Raw genomic sequence first — 19,117 nt, 5'->3', positions numbered from 1 at the left:
GGACAATATTCAAAAACATTCATATGATGTTGAGTACGGATGGTAACATCTGAAGATTTTTTTAAAGAGTATGTCCTAAACCTAACAGTAATAAATAAAAATCAAATGTATTTTTTACATATGTACTAATATTTCTTGTAGTTTTTAATATTTTTTTGTTTAAGGAAACCCTACATCGACAGCCTGATTGAGTTGGGGCTAATGGTGTAGTTATATCAGACTGTTCTCCTCATTTTGAAAGGACAATCTGATATAGGTTTTTCTGCTCAGGACACCAAAGAAAAGCAATCTGAGAGGCCGCTTGAGATCGCTTAAAATGGTGGGCTTTGCTGCAGCCAGGGTGGCAGGTAGTAAGACCTCTGCCATTCTGACATATGCTGGGCTTCATGACAAAATATAAATCAGGCCCTAAGTCACCTACTAGCTCTCATCCATTTGGGAATCTACTACTTCCTGGTTACATGCATGAGTAGATCATTCTGACCTAATGTTCTCGGCATTATTGTTCTTAACCTATAATGGTATAAACAGGAATGAATGTACCAAAATGAACTGAATCGAGAAATTTGAGAGTTCTGACACTTGCAATCAGGACAGAGAAGTTTAATTTTAGCATTTGATTTAGTTTTCCTTTTCTTCAATGTGCATACAAATAACTCATGGAAACTGTCACTGTTTAGTGATAGTCTGGGACAAATTACCTTTTCATCATAAAATAAATGACAATGTCATATTTTATTATATTTATCAAAAATTCATATAATGGGGAATAAAATCCCAGTGGTGACAACCATAAACTTCTACAATCATCTATTTACAGAATAGAAAAGATATGATTTCACTCAGTGCATAAATAGGTTTTTTTCAAGATATTGGTGAAAGGTGGATAAAAGAGCAGAGCATGAGAGATAATACAAGGGAAGTCTGGTCATACAATGACATCCTTTCCAGAAGACCTGTTGGTGGCCCCGTGCAGCTTTGGGGAAAGCCCACTGGCCCTTGGGTCATTATTCACTAGCTGAGGTCTTGCCAAGGGGAAATTCCTTCACTGGCTCAAACATTCATCATCATGCCTTCGGTGGCTCTTCCAACGACATATTGCAGCAGAAACTATGGTATGGTGACCCATTGACCCCATCAGATGTCGATGTTGCCTCTACCTCTGTAAAGCCCATGGAGTGTGGGAAGTAACACTGGAGTGTGGGAAATAACACTGGAACACTTCTGTGTATTGCCAATGTGACCTAACAGAGTTGAAAACCGGTCTCCCAGTCCATGCTGGGACATTCCTCCACGTCCACGTTGTACCTTTCATTTTCCTGGCCATCATTGTAAGAAATTCTGGAAAGTCAATTGTTCCATCTTCTGTCATGCGATTGGTGTCCAACATTTAAATGGATGTGTGGCGGTGCCATCGGACAACAGGTGGGCTGAAACTTCCAACTCATGAAACAGGCTGAATATTATCAGTAGTGATATAGTAATAATTCTCAAGTGATTGCTACTTGAATGATTGCTCCTCTAGACAATGACTCTTCTCATGCACAGTCACGTAAAGTCTCTTTTCTTGTTTCACATACACCTGAATGCCAGTAACTGCTGACACAGTGGGTGGTCATCTATAGTACTCAGCCTTTTGTGCCTGAGGAAAGCAGCATGGACTGCCTTTGCCTTACAGTTTCCCTGGACACCATCTATTCAGTCACCTTTGGGCATGTTCTTCATTGATCAGGATGGTTCAATGTTAGTGATGCTTGCTTGTCTTGCATGGGTACAAATGTTGCTTCAGAGGTTACTTGGGAGCCAAGAGAGAGCTATTAGAGGCGACATTGCAGAAGCACTCATGGGATGTAGTCCTCCTCTTCAGTCTCTACGGGTAAACAAGTGATGGAAGTGTTAGCAAAGAGAAGAAACAATCACAACAAATACACAGAAACATAGCCTAATTATATCTAATCCAATAATGTGCAAAGACAGAATGCCCCTCTACAGTATGATATGTTAGGTTAACATTATTTGTAGCATGCGCATGTCACTCAAAAATGGTATCCTGAGAGTAAAGAAAGAAAGGCCAGGAGGCCGAATAATGTAAGAGGAGACAAAACAGCTAGATTTTGTATTCTGATATTCAAGTAGGTGGTGGTGGAGTGAATATTGAGTGATAGTTTGTTCCACACTGTTGTGGCAACCTCCTGCTTTGGATCCATAGATGTGGGGTGTGTGGGCAAGGAGGAGGGATGCCAAACAAAGATGTCTGTATCGAACATGGATGTGGATTTAGTTGCTGAGGTAGGAGGGGCTAATATTGTTGAGCACCTTCTACATGTGACAAAGGAGTCTAAAGACCACACACTTGTGTACAAGGAGACAATGAAGTTCAAAAGAAGCCTGTGATGGAAGTACAGTGATTCAAGTCCAGAATGAGCCTGGCGACTGTGTTCCATACAACCTACAGCCTGTTGGTGAGATGGGCAGTAATACTGAGATTTTTGTTCTTTGCCGTAGACTAATCTGCTCATGATGAGCGCTTGGATGATGGTTGTTTTTGAGAATCAAGAGGCAGCCACTTAAATATTTTCCTAAGCATCTTGAGAATGTTAAAGCATCAGGCAGAGAAAGTGGTTACTTGGTTGATTATTTTGTGTTGATTATCAACAGAGATGCCTAGGTTCCTGGTGGGTTTAGAGGGTTTGGGGGAGTGGGGGTGCAGGGCCACCAGGTATCGACTAAGTATTGGTACAGAGGGCAGTGTCTCTGCGAAAAACATTGATTTTGGTTTTCTCACCATTGAGCTTGAGACAGTTATTGCTCATCCAGTCTGTTACTGAGTTTATGCATTAAGTGATGTTGGTTTGGGTGCTTAGAGTTTCATGCCAAAGAGAATGGATCAGCTGTGTATCATCAGCGTAGATTATTGTAAAGCTGAATGATCTGGTGATGGATGTTAATCGTGCTATGTCTTTGTTAATGAGCGTGGATTACATAGAGGATCCCTGTGGTACCCCCCCACACGATGTTGACGACAGCTGAGTGGAAGGGAGAGAGGAACCAACTGGGTCAATGGTGAGAGGAAGCACCAGAACCAATGAAATGCGGAGCAGCAATTGCCTGTGTCATACAGATGTTTGAGCAGGAAGGCGTGGGTATCTTGTCAAAAGCTGCCAATGAGTCTCACAGACTAAGCTCGGCAGTGGTTCCTTTATCTTTGATGAGTCATCTGTCATCAGTGGTAGCTATGACGACAGCCTCAGTGCAGAAGTTAGCCCATTAAACCCAAATGAGCGAGGTTAAGAAGCTATATAAGAGGTGTGTCAGTGATTAACAAGTTTATGAAAACTTCAGCAGCATCCTCTGACTCCCTTGGTCTCCATCTGGCGTCCCCCCCCCTAAACCGCAGATAAAGAGCCTTGGTATTTGGCTTGATAAAGCGCTTGACTTCTCGGTCCAAGCCACCAAAACAGCCGCTACGTGTGTAGGGCTTATGAAGATGCTCCGTAAAGTGCTCCCTTTGCTTCCTCTCCAGGCAAGGAGGGTCATGGTTCAGGCCCTGATACTCTCCCGTCTAGATTATGGAAATGCCTTATATCTAAGAGCCCCGGCAGCAGTGACCCATAGGCTTCAAGTCACGCAAAACTGTGCTGCTCGATTACTGTACAACATACCCCGTTGGCAGTCAGTCAAGAATGCCCTAAAAGATCTTCACTGGCTTCCAGTGGCTGAGAGAGCTCAGTTTAAGGCCATGTGCATTGTGCACAAATCTTTCCATCGAACTGGCCCTGCCATCTTGTTCCCCTTAGTTGTGCCCTACGCCCCCTCCAGAACTCTTCGTTCCGGATCATTGCATCTAGCGACCACAACTAAAATTAACAAAGCCCGGTGGGGTGGTTGCTCCTTCTCTCATACGGCTGCGAGGCTCTGGAATTCTCTTCCCCTCGCCCTGAGAGGGAATGCAAATCGGATGGCATTCAGGAAAGCGCTGAAAACACACTTGTACGCAAAAACGTGTTAATCTTCCCGGTAGCTCGCCATAGCAATCGGTTTAAAGCGCTGCAAGGCCTCCGGGTAGTTTGGGCGCTATATAAATATAATTTTTCATTTCATTTCATTTCATAGGGTAGAAAAGAAATAGGAATGTAGCTGGAAAGCACCTTGGGATCAAACAATGGTTTCTTAAGAAGGGTCAGAACATTGGCATGTTTCCAGTGAATTCTGTAGAACGCAGTAAATAGCGGGAGGTTGAAGATAGCCTTAAGGGCCGAGAGAGAAGATACAATGGGGCACGCGTCATTGGGGGCAGCAGATTTGACTGATAGCCTGTTCTTAGTGACATCTTCTGCTTTGAAAGGCAACAGATGAAATGGGCCAACGAAAATAACGGAAAAGGAAATTAATAGGCAATTGGTCAAACATATAGAAAATAATAACTTACTGGACAAAGTTGAGGTTGGGTTTAGGTCCCTTCATTGTAGAGACCACCATTGCGATGGTGTTAGATGACATAAGGAACTTATTGGATAAGGGCCAATGTGCAGGATTAAAGGGAATGCCTTAGACTGGTTTTTCTCTTTTATAACAAAACGGACACAGACAGTTCGGATTGCCTCTTACTCTTGTAAACAGAGATATTTTGATGTGGAGTGCCACAAGATTCTATTCTACGTCTCTGTATTTCGGAATTGGCAAACTTGTTACAGAAGTTTGGGCTATCCCTAATATTTTATGCTGATGATTCACAGATAGTGGTATCAATAGCTGGGGAATTTACTTCAGCTAGATACTTCCATAACTGCACGCCATAGATCAGGAATATGATGTGTTTAAATGCACTTCATTTAAATGGTGATAAAACTGAATGATTGTGTCTCGGTCTCTTATTATGACAAAAGTACATAATTGGTGACCTGAAGTTCTGCGGGCCGAATTGCAGAATCAGTCCATTTGCGAATGCAAAACGCATTTTGGTAAGTAAAAATGCATTTTGGTATGTAAAAATGGCAAATTGTGATTTGACAACTTATTACTGAATTGAAATTTGGTTGGCGATTTGGTATGTGGAAGTGGCGTGTTTAGGCCATCCCTTCCAACTACCGAATTGCAGAGGTATGCATTAATGTTTTGCGACCGAATTACAGTAATGTAATGTAAACAGACATTTGTAGAGCACAGCTATCAGTCTGAGGAGCATCATGGCGCTATGCGGATTCCTGAATAGAAAATGGGCAAGGGAGCAAGGAGTTAGATAAGAGTTCTGCAGGGTGCATTGGAGGATGAAGAGATCCAAGTTTGTATGGCCTTCCTGAAGAGCGTTTCAGAATGGATCTGACGAAGCTGGTTGGGGAGTTGGTTCCATGCTTTAGTCCCGATCACTGCGAGTGATTTGCCTCCTTTTGAGACTTATCTAAATGCTGGTGGTTTTAGCAGGTTAGCATTCGATGATCTGAGACTCCAGGAGGGAATGTAATGTGTGAATCTAGGCCGAAGGTAGTGTGGTCCTGAGGAGTGAAATATTCTGAAAGTGATGATTAGGATCTTAAACAGGACTCTTTTATGAATGGGGAGCCAGTGTAATGCTTCTAAGGCCGCCGATGCAGATGACCTCCTGGGCCATTTGAGCACCAGACGTACTGCCGCGTGTTGGACTATTTGTAGTCTGTGTAAAACTGACTTATTGGCCCCTGCATACAAGCTGTTGCAGTAATCCAATCTGGACATGATTAGGACCACAGCAACTGCCTGTCTGGCTGAAATGGGAAGTAGATCGGAAAACTTTTTGAGAGATTTTATGAAATGGAAACATGTTCCAGTGGCTGCCAGTGATTGCTGTTTGAAGAATAATGTAGCATCAAATTTGATACCCAGATTTCTAACCACTTTTACTGTGTTTGGAGGAGGGGGAGTGTTAGCTGGCCACCAAATCTTGGGGGAGAAGGTGTTCCCTTGTCATAGAGGAAGTATTTCCGTCTTTTCAGAGTTGCACTTTAGGTGGTTGATTTTTATCCACTGAAAAGAGGCCGTAAGACATGAGCGGAAGTTTCCTTTTGCCTGTGTGGTGTTTTTGTCAAGGACCAGAATTAACTGCGTATCGTCCGCATATGAGATGGTTCCTATGTTGAATGGCACCTAAGATAGCCGCTAGTTGCTTATCCCACAGTCACAAAATTTTCTACCAACTACTAAAAGTTAGTGGTAACCTTTCTCAAATGGGAAGGGGTCCCCAATGGACCGCTTCCCCTTTGAGAATGTGAACAAAAATATTTTTAGGAGCTGCCAGTGGTCCCATGGACCACTGCCTACTCTTACAAAATTAAACTCAAAAGTTTAATTTCCTATTTTTTGAAGGCATTGTTTTCCTTTAAGAAAAACGGACAGCTTTAAAAAATCAAAAAAAGTTTGCTTTATTAAAAAGCAGTCACAGATATGGTAGCTTGTTGACCCATGCAAGCCACCATCCCTTTGATGGCTAAAATTCCTAATGGGTCGCAAGCCCCAACCTTCCGCATTATTATTCATGAGGAAGGTCGATTTTGCGACCCACTAGGAATCACAATTTAATAGATATACATTTTCCTACATTAGGAATTGTCATTTCTTAATTATGATTTGGTAAGCCCAGCAATTTGGAAATCGTAATTCAGATTTTGTACATATGGCCCTTACTTCTATAATTGGCACTTTAACCACTAAACCACATCTCCTCCTAAGCAAAAAACATACTTTCCCTGTTTCAACACCCACATTTTGCTCTAAGCAATAGCACAGCCCCTTTTAGGACTGACTCAAACAACTTTAGCAGACTTGACTACTTCCAATCCCTCCCCTGCTGTCTCATCCAAACCTTTCTTACTACTATGAAATCACAAACCTCCTTCTCAAATTGTCACCTCTTTTTTGTCAGTCAGTCAGTCAGTCAAAGATCTTTATTCGGAAAAAATAAATCCATAAAAGTACACAACAAATGCAATGGCATACAGTACAATACAAGAATGAACTGCTAAAAAATATAATCTGTCTGATGTGCAAAAATGCAGAAACATGTTAAAAAGACAAGACAATATATACAGTATTTTTTTTAAAATTCTTAAAAACAGCGACAACTATCCGAACAAGTATATATGTGCAAATTACAATGTGCAGAAAAGAAGATGATATAAAGTGCAATATGCAAATTGTGGGTTCTTATCAATCAATGTGCAAAGTAGCTCGTGAGCGAACAGCAGCTTTGAGAAAACAGCTCACTCTAAATATTATTTCATCAGTACCTAACATCAGCAAATTCCTCATTGCAATCCTAAAATCTAGGAGATCGTGTTTCCTGCAATATGGCATTAAAAAGTGCACAGTAAACAATTTAAAGAAATCACAGAAAAACATGAAATGCATAAGGCTTTGTTTCATAGTCGGGTTACATGGATGGATTCGTGTGTTTAATTTATTGAATACATTGCATAGTATCGGTGCCCAGAAATTAATTTCACATTTTAATTGGTCGATGGAAAGACCATCTGGGCCAGGTGCTTTATTACTGGCAGATTCGGCAATAGCATCCTCTACCTCAAGCAATGTACTGTTTAAAGGAGTTGGGGGAGGAAGGTTTACTACAGGGTGATCAGATACAGCATAAATCTTTGAGAAGTGCTCCACCCACACAGGTCCCAAGATGTTACAGTTAATTGATGTTATATTTGAGCCAAGTGATCTTAAGTTCTTTACCTCCCTCCAGAACCCTGGAGTGTCTTTTAGGGCGGCTGTACGTACAAGGGATTCCCAATGACCTTTAACTAGTTCATTGGATCTAATACGCAGGGTGGATTTATACCTTGCTCTCAAGAGCCTTACCTGGGGAATATCCCGTGGTTTGGCCGTAAGAGCAGCCCTTAGATCCCGATTTGCCTTCGAGCAAGAGGCATCAAACCATTTTGGGGCTTCCTCAACTTTCCTTGATGTTGGCTTGGAAATCTCGCTTTTTATTGCGAAGCAGACTTCACCAAATGATTTAATCAAGTTACCCCCGCAGCTGTCAATATCTAGACAATCCGAGATCAATGCAGGATGTTTCTTAATCACGGTACCCAAGACACCCCTATTATCCACCCCCCTCCAAACAACCCTTAATCCATCCGTTGTGGCAGCCAAATTTGCTGCCCCAATTTCCCTATATGACCTCTTTTTTGTGCCATCCAACCCACCTAGCAAGCACACAGGACCACGACTTATCAAAAAGCTTACTACTTACCATTTACAAATCCTTTCCTATCATTCTATCCCTAGTCCAAACTCCCCCTTTTCAAACCCATTCCTATCATCTAACCCTGACCAAAATCTACTAAATACGCATGAAATCAAGATCACAAACCTAACACAACCAATGCACAAGAAAAAAAGATTTTTTTTTTTTACTAAGCTACTAACTACTAACTACTAATCTTGGGTTTCAGAGTCTTGGGTTCCGGAGCAGCATGTTACTTGCCAAAAAAGGCGTCTAAATGCCTTGTCAGGGGTCATAAGTGCTGTATAAATACATTTACAATTACAATTTGAGAGGCTAGTGGTTGTAATAGAACATTTATGGATGGTGGGCTTGATTGATAAACATTGGTTCCTTTTGCAATGTAGGGATAATGCAGCATCCTTGCATGGCAACTTAGATGCATCCATTCATGTTTTTAATAGCGATTCGAGGGTCATGACAGGGGTTGTGATTGGCTGTCAATGACAGACAGCACCAACAAGTTAAAAGCTTATAAAGCATGGCAGCTACCCACTCTGGGTTTCGGCACTATGTCGACAGGCAGGAATGCACACTGGCCCAACTGGCTCAGAACAAGAAACAAAATAAAATTGACCTGGTGGAAAAGAATAATTATAATGAAAAAACTATTGTAACCGAACACACGAACCAACTTATTTGATGTAATTTTCTACATTGAATAATAAATAAATAAAATCCAGTACTTGTATAGCGCACGAATCACCCCCGAAGGGGTATTTCGGCGCTGGGGGCCATTGGGGAGATTAAGCAAGCTATTGTCCAGAGTCGCATGGTGCTGGGCAGACCCCTGCCGCCAGAGCCAGGGATCGAACCTTGATCCCCAGTGTCCAGCGTCAGTCTCCCTGGCCGCGTCGCTAATGCATGCCCATTCTGATGGCCACAATTTGGACAGTTGAAATCCAGGCCTTGCCTCCTGCTGATGTCATACGTACCTTCCGTCCTTGTACCTCGGCATCCTGAAGAGTCGCAAGCCCCCGGGGGGCCCAGCTCACCGCGCTGTCCTTGGGGTCCCGGAGCACCCGGAGGTCCTGGGAATCCAGAGGAGCCTTTGGGGCCCTGCTTACCTTCAACTTCTTCCCCAGGAGGACCTGTCAGAAAATGGAGGCAGAGAGAAGAGTGCACAAATTACAGGCAGTTTTGTGAGTGATTCACTGTATACAAACATGCTCACCCAGTCTGACGTAGAGGCATTAGGGGTTCACATGTACACTTGCACCCAGGCTCAGTCCTAAACCAAGGCACTCCAGCCAGTGACTCAGTCTCCGAGTCAACCAGGCCCTCATCTTGAAACATGCTGTGACATCATCAACTACACATGTGTATTCCAATACACTCTGTGACTCGCTAATCCACTCCTCTATCAGCCATTCAATAACTGAAACCCTCATTTGCACTATTACCAAATATAAATCACATGTATTGCCTTGTGAACTCACTAGAGCACAAACTCACTGTTGTGGTTTTATGATAAGATTTTCACTATCATACAGTGTACAGTTAATACATGTACCAGCTAAGTAACCAGTCACCACAAAGGGATTATTTATTCACGCTTTCACCCTTTCATCCTTCTCAATCACTTTATACCGGCATAAAAAACTCAATATGCTCACCCATTCTATTTTTACAATCTCCCTCATAACGTACCTTTCACTACGGGGAGTCAGTCAATCACTCATGCTTGCACTTATCCACTCCCCTTTGTTGATATATCCTGGATCACATCATGTATCACTCATTCAGACGTATTTATTTATTTATTTATTTTATTTATTTGAAGAGTTTTATAAAGCGCGAACAAGATCCTAGCGGACATCAGAGCGCTATACAAACAGTAAATGTTACATATACAAGCCATAAGAAATAGATCCACACAGCAATACAAAGAATATAAAAAGAAAAACAATATAGTTATATTTGGCATCATTAAGTGTCTTGTGGTTGAGAGCTTATCTGTCTTTCGTCCTATTGATTCAGCAGACCAAACTCATGTGTATTTGGCCATGAGGATGGATTTAACTTCCTTTTTAAAAGCAATAGTGTACGGGTTAAGTCTGATTTCAGGGGGTAAGGCATTCCGAATTCTGGGTGCCATCCCAGAGAAGGATCTATTATCGGTTTTTTTCTTATGGAACTTTTGTGGTTTCAGGAGTAATTTTTCTGCATTTCTTGAGGGTCTGGTACCACCAGAGATCGTCAGTTTCTGTGCCAGGTAACTGGGGGTCTTTTGATGTAAGGATCTGTGCGTCATGCATGCAATTTTCAGTTGATTTCTTGCATCTAGGGGTAACCAGGTCAGGGATTGAAGGTCCGGGGATATGTGGGAAATACGTTTAGATCCAGTTATGAGTCTTGCTGCAGCGTTGATTGAGGCTCTAAGGGGTGCAGTTGATGCTTTGGGCAATCCACAAAGGGTGACGCGACCGTATTCCACTCTGGGTATAACCAGAGCTTGTACTGCCTGCTTAAAGTCATTGTGTGGAAGGAAGGGTTTTAGTTTCCGCAATGTGTTTATCTGAAGTTGGCTCCCTTTGTAGCATTACTGATATGTTTTTGCATGTTGAGGTTACTGTCTAAAGTTATTCTAAGTGACTTCGCTGAATCCACAATGATCGGTTGTACATTGAACGCCGTAATATGTTTGATCCAGTCTTGCACTTTCGGGATTTGGGCCGGTGGGGCTATTAGAAGAAATTCAGTTTTTAGGGCATTCAATTTAAGATGATTTTCTGCCAGCCACGTTTGTGTGTTTCTAAGAGCTGTGTTGAGTAGTTTGATGTCCTCTAAGGAGTGTATTTTGAGGTATAGCTGTGTATCGTCTGCATACATGTGGTATTGCACATTAGAGGTTTGTAGAATTTCCGTTAGAGGTTCCAGGAAGAGATTAAACAGTGTTGGAGATAGTGCTGATCCTTGCGGTACCCCCAAGGTCACTGGGACTGGCTTGGATAGGGTGTTCTTGATTTTAAATTGTTGTGTCCGGTTTTGGAGAAATTAGGTGAACCAATTTAGCACTGCCCGAGATAAGCCCATTCTGTGTTTCAGGAGGTCTAACAGGTTCTCGTGTTTAACCGTATCAAAGGCTGAAGACAGGTCAAGTAGGATGAGTAAACAGGATCCATTTTGGTCAAGTATTTGCAGCGCATCATCAATGATGTGTGTCATGGCTGATTCTGTGCGTGGCCAGCGCGGAAACCCGATTGGTGTTGGTAGAGTAGGTCAAAATGATCAATGTGTTTCGTTAGCTGTAGATGTACACATTTTTCCAGCAACTTTGCTAGGGTGGGGATATTGGAGATTGGGCGATAGTTGCTTAGGTCCGTGGGGACTGCCGTAGGCTTCTTTAGAATGGGTGAGACCTGGCCTATTTTGAGGGTGTCTGGGATGCATCCTTGTTGGAGGGAACTGTTTATGATCTTCGACCAGAGAGGTAGAAGCAATGGGGTGAGGTCTTTGACTGAGTTTGCCGGAAGCGTGTCGGCGGGGTGGTTGGCTGGGTTCAGAGCACTGGGAATTTTGCCTAGAGCAAGTCATTCAGAAACTCGGACATCTGCGGTGCACACCATCACCTCAGCGGCCAATCAGCCACTGAGGCACTCACTCATCTAGTCACCTAATCACTCAGCGTCTCACTGACTCTGTCACTGACCAAATCTATCACATACTCACTCACCATCCCTCGCATCCTCTTTTCAATGGTTTATTATCCATACTCATTGGTGGCACCTGCCTGGCACTTCACTTTTTGTTTCTCACTCAGTCACTCCTCTCTCACAATCGTGGTTATTTCCTCTCTCACCCACAGAGTGCGATACTCAGTCAGTAATGCACCAGGGCATTGTGTTGCTCAGATGCATCCACTCTGAGCTCCCTCACTCCTCCTTTGTAGCTTACCTTGGATTCTTTCATCCTGCCAAGCACTTCAGCACCTCTCCTGTTCCCTCAGGCTCCCAGTACTGTCAGTCTCTCGGGATGGACATTAGAACTACTCTCCTGGTGACCCCCTCACACACACACACACACTTGAGTCTCAAGCAGCCCCCCTCTTGTAAGTCAGGAAAAGTGATTAACTGAAGGCCTGCACATGAAGTGCCCTCTCTAAGGCTGCACTTACCTGCAATCCCACCTGGGCCCTGAGTGCCCTCCACTCTCAGTCCGGGGATGCCCTTCTCACCCTTCATGCCAGGTCTTCCTGTGGGGAGTAACATGAAAATGACTCCTTATATTAGCGTTTCAAGTACCACTTCTGCCGCTTCTATGCTCTATAAAAAAAGATGCTACCTGTAAACAATTTAAGGAACTCAACTTATCAAACTCGGAAGCCGGAAGGCTGTTTTTCTTGTCGGATTCTCAACTCATGACCTCTAGAAGGGAGGAGCTCGAGAAAATTTCCCACCAGCCTCTGCGCTGTTCTCATTTAGACATGTATGTTCCACCTCAGGGGCAGATACGGAGGAAGGAGATGTGAGTGAGGAGAAAGTGACAAAATCTGCAGCTTTATACCTGATATAAACGATACATCTAAGGGCATCCTATTTATGTCAATATCATCGCTCAGCTACTGGAAACCTGTGGCTGTGTGCTCTAGCGCCAACATTAGCCCCAACATGTCTTCCGTAAGCAAGCTTCTGCCCTCCACTCACCTCAACAGCTAGCTAACATGACCACAAGAGAACAATCATATGTACCTCTTTCTCCTGGATATCCGCTCTTTCCAGGTGGGCCTGGTGTCCCATCGTCACCGACCTCGCCTCGGGGACCCGGCCGACCTCGTAGCCCTGGGGTACCCGGCGGTCCTGGAGTCAGGGCCTCCTTCCGGACTGGGACTGGGGGCTTGTTCCGTTCCTCCAGGAAGGCGTCCAGCTTCAAGAGGTGAGCTGAGGGGAAAGAGGAGGAGATGAATGATTAGACTTTGACATGATGACGTCAAATTCAAGGCAGCAGTTGAAGTGAGGTCGACTGACAGACAGCTAAATAAGGAGATATATTGATAAGCCGGTCATCCTGAACGGTGTCAGGGAATGACAGCAGTGGTTAATTTGAGCCAGTGGTTGCCGGTGCTGAGCACCGGCACTTAATTGTCAACACTACACTTATGACTGTCTGCCACATGGTAGCATTATTCATCTAATTTAAGAGATGAGCAGAACAACTGTTGTTTAGGAATACAATATACATTAAAAATTACTAATACTTGCCTCCCCAGCAATTCCTTTAGCTTTGGGGGCCTGTAATATTCTGAACTGTCGCACTTGCAGGTGTGAGTGATGGTTAGTGGTTGTTTTGGCAGTGATGACAGGGGAGATGGGTAGTGAAATCTGCAGCGGCCTTCTGGTCAGGGCCCTGGCACTTATTATTTTACAAATTAACCACTTGCGAAGCAGCGTTTGTCACTCATTAAGTTCACAGTAGGCCCAGAAAAATCTCAATTGCCTTGGTGACATCTACAAAATATGCAAATTTTAAGAGTGCAAAATTTCGGAGAATTTCACTTTGTGTGATTTTGCATAATATTCAAGCGTGGAACACTGGTTTGCACAGAAAGTGCCTCACATAGAGATATTTTTTGTTCAAACGAGTCTCCTGCAGGTATCTGATGTGACTCGGACTAATACAGCACAACAATTTGCATTATAGACATAATTTCATGAGATTTTTACAAAATAAAAGTCATGACCCTACCCTAACAGTTCTGCCATTCCATCTGTCGGAAAGAATCCTGTTGGCAGTGCCTAATTTGTAAACAAAAAAAATGTATGCCAGAGCCCTCGTCAGAAGGCTACTGCAGCTTGGAGTACCCATTGCCACTGCCCGCTGCCTATGTCAGTACATACACAACTATTAACCATCACATGGCTATAAGTGTGACGATTCCGACCATGGGTTCTCTGAAACATTTTCCAAGGGGCCAATATGTTTGGTCTGTGATGTGACCAAGGGCCGCATTGATGCCAACAGGGTGGTGGTTAAGGAAGGAGGGTTGGAGGGCAGTGTCTGTGGTATGGTGGGTATAGGGGAAGCAGAGTGTATATATATGTATATATATGTATATCAATGACTGGTTTTCTGTTTTCACGTTGTGCAGTTCATCACTATATATATATACTAGCAGCCCGCCCCGACGTTGTCCGGGTATGAATTGCTGCCGGCCAGTAGTATATTGTTTTGTAGGATTTCGTTTTGATAGCATTTCTTATCTGTGACAGGCCTGTGAAACGCTCCGATTCACAGTGCACTGCTGATGCACTTAAGAGTGTGCGTTCAGTAGTGTGTGAACTCGAGTTTGCCTACTTTATTTTTCCTTGCAATATTATATAACGCGAACTCGAGCACGTTTTACATTACAGAAGAACACATTCATTTGTGGTAGGCACGGGGAGACAAAGCGATTTGCCTGGAATCACAGGATGTTGAGCTGATGCCGAGATTCGAACATAGCTCCCCAGCTCTAAACTTCACAATTCTAGAACTTGTGGCGGGAGGTGTGTCTAAAAGTGTATGTCATGCTGGCCATCAATGAGAGAGACCTGTGCATTTTTCAAATCGGTGGTGAAAAAATATGAGTATGTTGCTGGAGATGTGGGCTGCCGTGCCACCAATGTACTTACCGGGGGAGGGTAAACACCCATTATTCCGTAACTTTCTTTCCGCATACCATTACTCCGCATACTTTCATTACGAAAGTACCATGACTCCGCAATGCCATTATAACGCATGGCATTACATTTTATATGCTTTTACCACGCATACATTTACAACAAAATTAGTTGTAAATGCATGAATGGTAAAAGCATGTTTTTTTAAATGTTTGGATAAGGTAAGTATGGGTATAGGGGTATATGTTTTGGAGTACTGAGGTATATGCTTTGGGGTGTTTGGGTATTTTAAGGGTTCAGAAATAGTTTTGGGTTATGGGGTACAGGGGTAGTTTTAGGGTTTAGGGATATGTATGGGTTTTGGGGTATAGGGGTATTTTTAGGGTTCAGGGCTAGGTTTGGGTTTTGGGGTATAGGGGTATTTTTAGGATTCAGGGGTAGGTTGGGTTTTGGGGTACAGGGGTATTTTAAGGGTTCAGGGCTAGGTTTGGGTTTTGGGGTACAGGGTTATTTTTATGGTTCAGGGCTAGGTTTGGGTTTTGGGGTACAAGGGTAATTTAAGGGTTCAGGGCTAGGTTTGGGTTTTGGAGTACAGGGGTATTTTAGGGTTCAGGAGTAGGTTTGGGTTTTGAGGTACAGGGGTATTTATAGGGTTCAGGGCTAGGTTTGGGTTTTGGGGTACAGGGGTATTTTTAGGGTTTAGGGATAGGTTTGGGTTTTGGGATACAGGGTATATTTATAGGGTTAAGATGGGTTAGTGTTTAAGGGTGTTGGGGTGTTTTAAGGAGTAAGGGTGGGTTATGATTATGGGGTGCAGGGGTATTTAAAGGGAGCAGGGCGGACACCCGGAGCTGGAATGTACAGAACCTGGGAAGAAAAAACAATTAAATATTAGGCACAACGCTCGCTTTTTTTCCCGTAATCCCTCGCCCGCACACGCCCACGCCCCCAGCACACGTCCACAGCACACGATATGAGACATGGCATGAAGGGCGGAACGTACCACGCCCCCAGCGTTTGTCATGCCCCTAGCACACGCCCACAGCACAACGCAGACTCGCCCACAAGGGACTACTTTGCTGGCACGGTTCTTTTACCTTTTAAACGTATATGGTGGGCATCTGCATAGCCTATGTCCTTCCGCTGCAACTGCCCTTTCCAACGCTGTATTGGGTGTTGTGATTGGTGCTGTGGTTTCTGAGATTACCCGCCTCAAAGGTTTGGGCTCTCTCTTTACTATATTAGTATGAATATATATATATATATATATATATATATATATATATATATATATATATATATATATATATATATATACTAGCAGCCCGTCCCAACCTTGTCCGGGAAGCAATGAGGCTTCAGGGCCCCCGCCCGCCCCGACATTGTCCGTGGGTCCCCCGGAGTAGAAGCCAGGCCCCCGCCCACCCGCCCCGACATTGTCCCTGGGTCCCCTGGAGCCTTACCTCAGCCGCCGCTCCTCGCAATGAGTCTTCAGGGCCCCTGCCCGCCCCGACATTGTCCTTGGGTCCCCCTTAGTAGAAGCCCGGCCCCCGCCCGCCCCCCGCCCACCCCAACATTGTCCCTGGATCCCCTGGAGCCTTACCTCATCCGCTGCTCCTACCCCGCGCTCTTCAGTTCACCTCTCCGCCACTCCTCGCCACTCCTCCCTGCGCTGATGTCCGCCGCTCCTCTTCCGCTCCTGCACGCCGCTCCTCCCCGCGCTCCTGATGTCACCACGCAGGTCGCGGTCAGCGCTACTTGCAAGGGACTACTTTTTTTATCGTCAATTTCTTAAATAACGAATAGTTTTTTTATTTATATAGCCTATGTCCATCTGCACACCCTGACGATTACAATGATGTATCGGGTGTGTGGATTGGCGCTGTGGTTCCCGAGTTTACCCGCCTCAAAGGTCCAAAGTTCTTGCTTTATTATAGTAGTATAGATATATATATATATATAGTGATGAACTGCACAACGTGAAATCACAAAACCTGTGAGTAATCCGGCCTTCCCCACTTTACCAAATTGTGTGATCCTAGACAATTTCAATTGTGTACACTTTCCTTCCTTTTTAGTCATTATCACATATACGAGGACCATGAAATATGACTTCAGGATGTGCGCTTAACAAAATGAACACTCATGTCTTCAAGGTATTGAATTCTGATCAGGCCCACCTTTACTCACAAGGAAACACGTAGCGGTATCGGAGTCAACTACTCCGTCCTGGGAGAGACGCATCGCTGCACTCACCCCCGTGAAGAGGACCCTTGGGATGGAAGGTTGTGCAGTTGGGGACCCGAGGAGGCCGAAAGTTGCAGGGGACACGACAACAATGGGAGAGTAGGTTCAATGCCACTTAGTGGGTCGTGTTACCACTGGGATGCCTTCCTGGCAGAATGCTGCATGCTGGGACACGAAGTGTTTTGAAAAACTACAAAAACGCTGTGAATGGTGCAATTTCGGCACCAATGAGAGCGGAGCGACCTACAAATACGGCAGCAGATGAACTTTCATTTAATCAACGTCAACGAACCTTTCTCCTACACACCATGCTGGGCGCTGACGGAGCTACAATAGCTTAAATGCATACGCCCGATGTGCCGTGAAAATTGCAATAAAAGCCTTCAAGATATTCCCCGCTGTGGCCTCTGCCTTTTCTTTGGGAAGGTTTCTGGATATATATATATATATATATATATATATATATATATATATATATATATATATATATATACTACTATTATAAAGGAAGAACTTTGTACCTTTGAGGCAGGTAAACTCGGGAACCACAGCGCCAATCCACACACCCGATACATCGTTGAAATTGTCAGGGTGTGCAGATGGACATAGGCGATATAAATGTAAAAAATATACGTTATTTAAAAAATTTACGAGAAAAAAAAAGTAGTCCCATGGAAGTAGCGCCGGCCGCGACATGCGTGCTGACATCAGTGCTGTGCCTCTGCGCCGTAATTAATAATGACGTGTTGTTGGTTCCTGCAGAGACCAGGAGCTCCGTTTGAATGTATGCAGTACTCATGGCGCAAGAAGAAATGTGTAGGACACGTTAATGATTTGTATATCCAGTCATCTAACCACTCATTGCTCTTACCTGACCCAACACTACAAGAATGGGAGTAGAGCACATGAGTTTTGCTTCTAGGAAAAGACGTGCTTCGCTGTTCTTTTTCCAAAACTCGGGTAGGGTTCATAGCTAGGCCTCGCTCTGCACATCTCTTTTCGCGTTTTGGGGGGGTCTGAGGAGAGTCTTCCTGTGCAAGTGCTTATAATCACGGTCACTGCACTCATGCTATTTTCGTGTCGTTTGCCACATTTGCCACATTATCCGTCAACTGCTGCATAATCTGAAGATTTTAACAAAAATAATGTTTTGTTTGTAGCTCACACCGATCAACAGTGACTAAAAGTGTGGTTACAAGTTGCAGTGCAATGGAAGGCCCCTCACAAAGTTTGACTGGTCACCTTTCTCTTGAATATTGCTATATCAGGGTGTTAAACTTTTATTAATGAAGTAAAACCGACGCGCAGACAGTGTTAAGAATTGTAATAACGAAGTAATACTATCACAAAATGCGATGCATTATGCTGCATACTTTGCCTTTTCTTGCCATCAAATGAAGTCAACTCTGAGGCATGATCGTCCCCGCCACATAGTTCAATTAACCCAGATTATAATTAACTGGTTCTGCCCTAGGCCTAATGAATTAGTACCCCTCAGGCAGCTGTGCGCATGTTTAAATGTATGAACATTTATGTCCCACTTGCTCCCCGGACATTTTGATTTCCAGCAACAATCGGGGCGAAGAAAACATTTTCATGGTCGAAATTCACTGTCCAGGTGTACACTATAGCACTGTGTGATCTTCATAATGCCCGTCTGTAGCAGCAGAGGTGTTACCGCTCTTTCCTGTCACTTTTCTGTGTGTGGGGGTTATACTGCAAACCACAGACTCTAACATGCAGTCACAGCTGTTGCTCGCCCCCCTGCTGCAACTGAGCAGGAAGGACTAATCTTCTCAGACCACTGAGCAGTGATGGGAGATTAGCCCACAACACAATTACACTGAGAGGAAAGCCAGTGGTGTAGTGCAAAATGATTGCCCCCACTACAGAATGTGATATGGTACACCCGAGTCTCCCATATCGATATCGAGATCGTCATTGGTCTTTGGGCTGCATGGGGCCACCCATTGAATAATTTTGGGCAAACTGGAAGTGACAGTCG

At 44.0% G+C, this 19,117-nt stretch overlaps 1 protein-coding gene across 1 annotated transcript in view; it reads right to left on the bottom strand.

Moving 5' to 3' along the window:
* Positions 1-588: 588 nt before the first annotated feature.
* COL20A1 (collagen type XX alpha 1 chain) overlaps positions 589-19,117 on the bottom strand; it is a 511,940-nt gene continuing 493,411 nt past the window's right edge. The window contains exons 39-42 of the mRNA XM_078651638.1: positions 12,958-13,146; positions 12,384-12,461; positions 9,202-9,357; positions 589-1,870 (exon numbers count right to left, since the gene is read on the bottom strand). Of these exons, the coding sequence (XP_078507764.1) occupies positions 1,842-1,870; positions 9,202-9,357; positions 12,384-12,461; positions 12,958-13,146 (452 nt within the window). The 3' untranslated portion in view covers positions 589-1,841. The remainder of the gene's footprint in view (positions 1,871-9,201; positions 9,358-12,383; positions 12,462-12,957; positions 13,147-19,117) is intronic.

The sequence above is a fragment of the Lissotriton helveticus genome, chromosome 7 (genome assembly GCF_964261635.1).
Source record: "Lissotriton helveticus chromosome 7, aLisHel1.1, whole genome shotgun sequence".
Lineage (NCBI taxonomy): Eukaryota > Metazoa > Chordata > Amphibia > Caudata > Salamandridae > Lissotriton > Lissotriton helveticus.
This window is presented reverse-complemented; position numbering and strand designations above follow the sequence as displayed.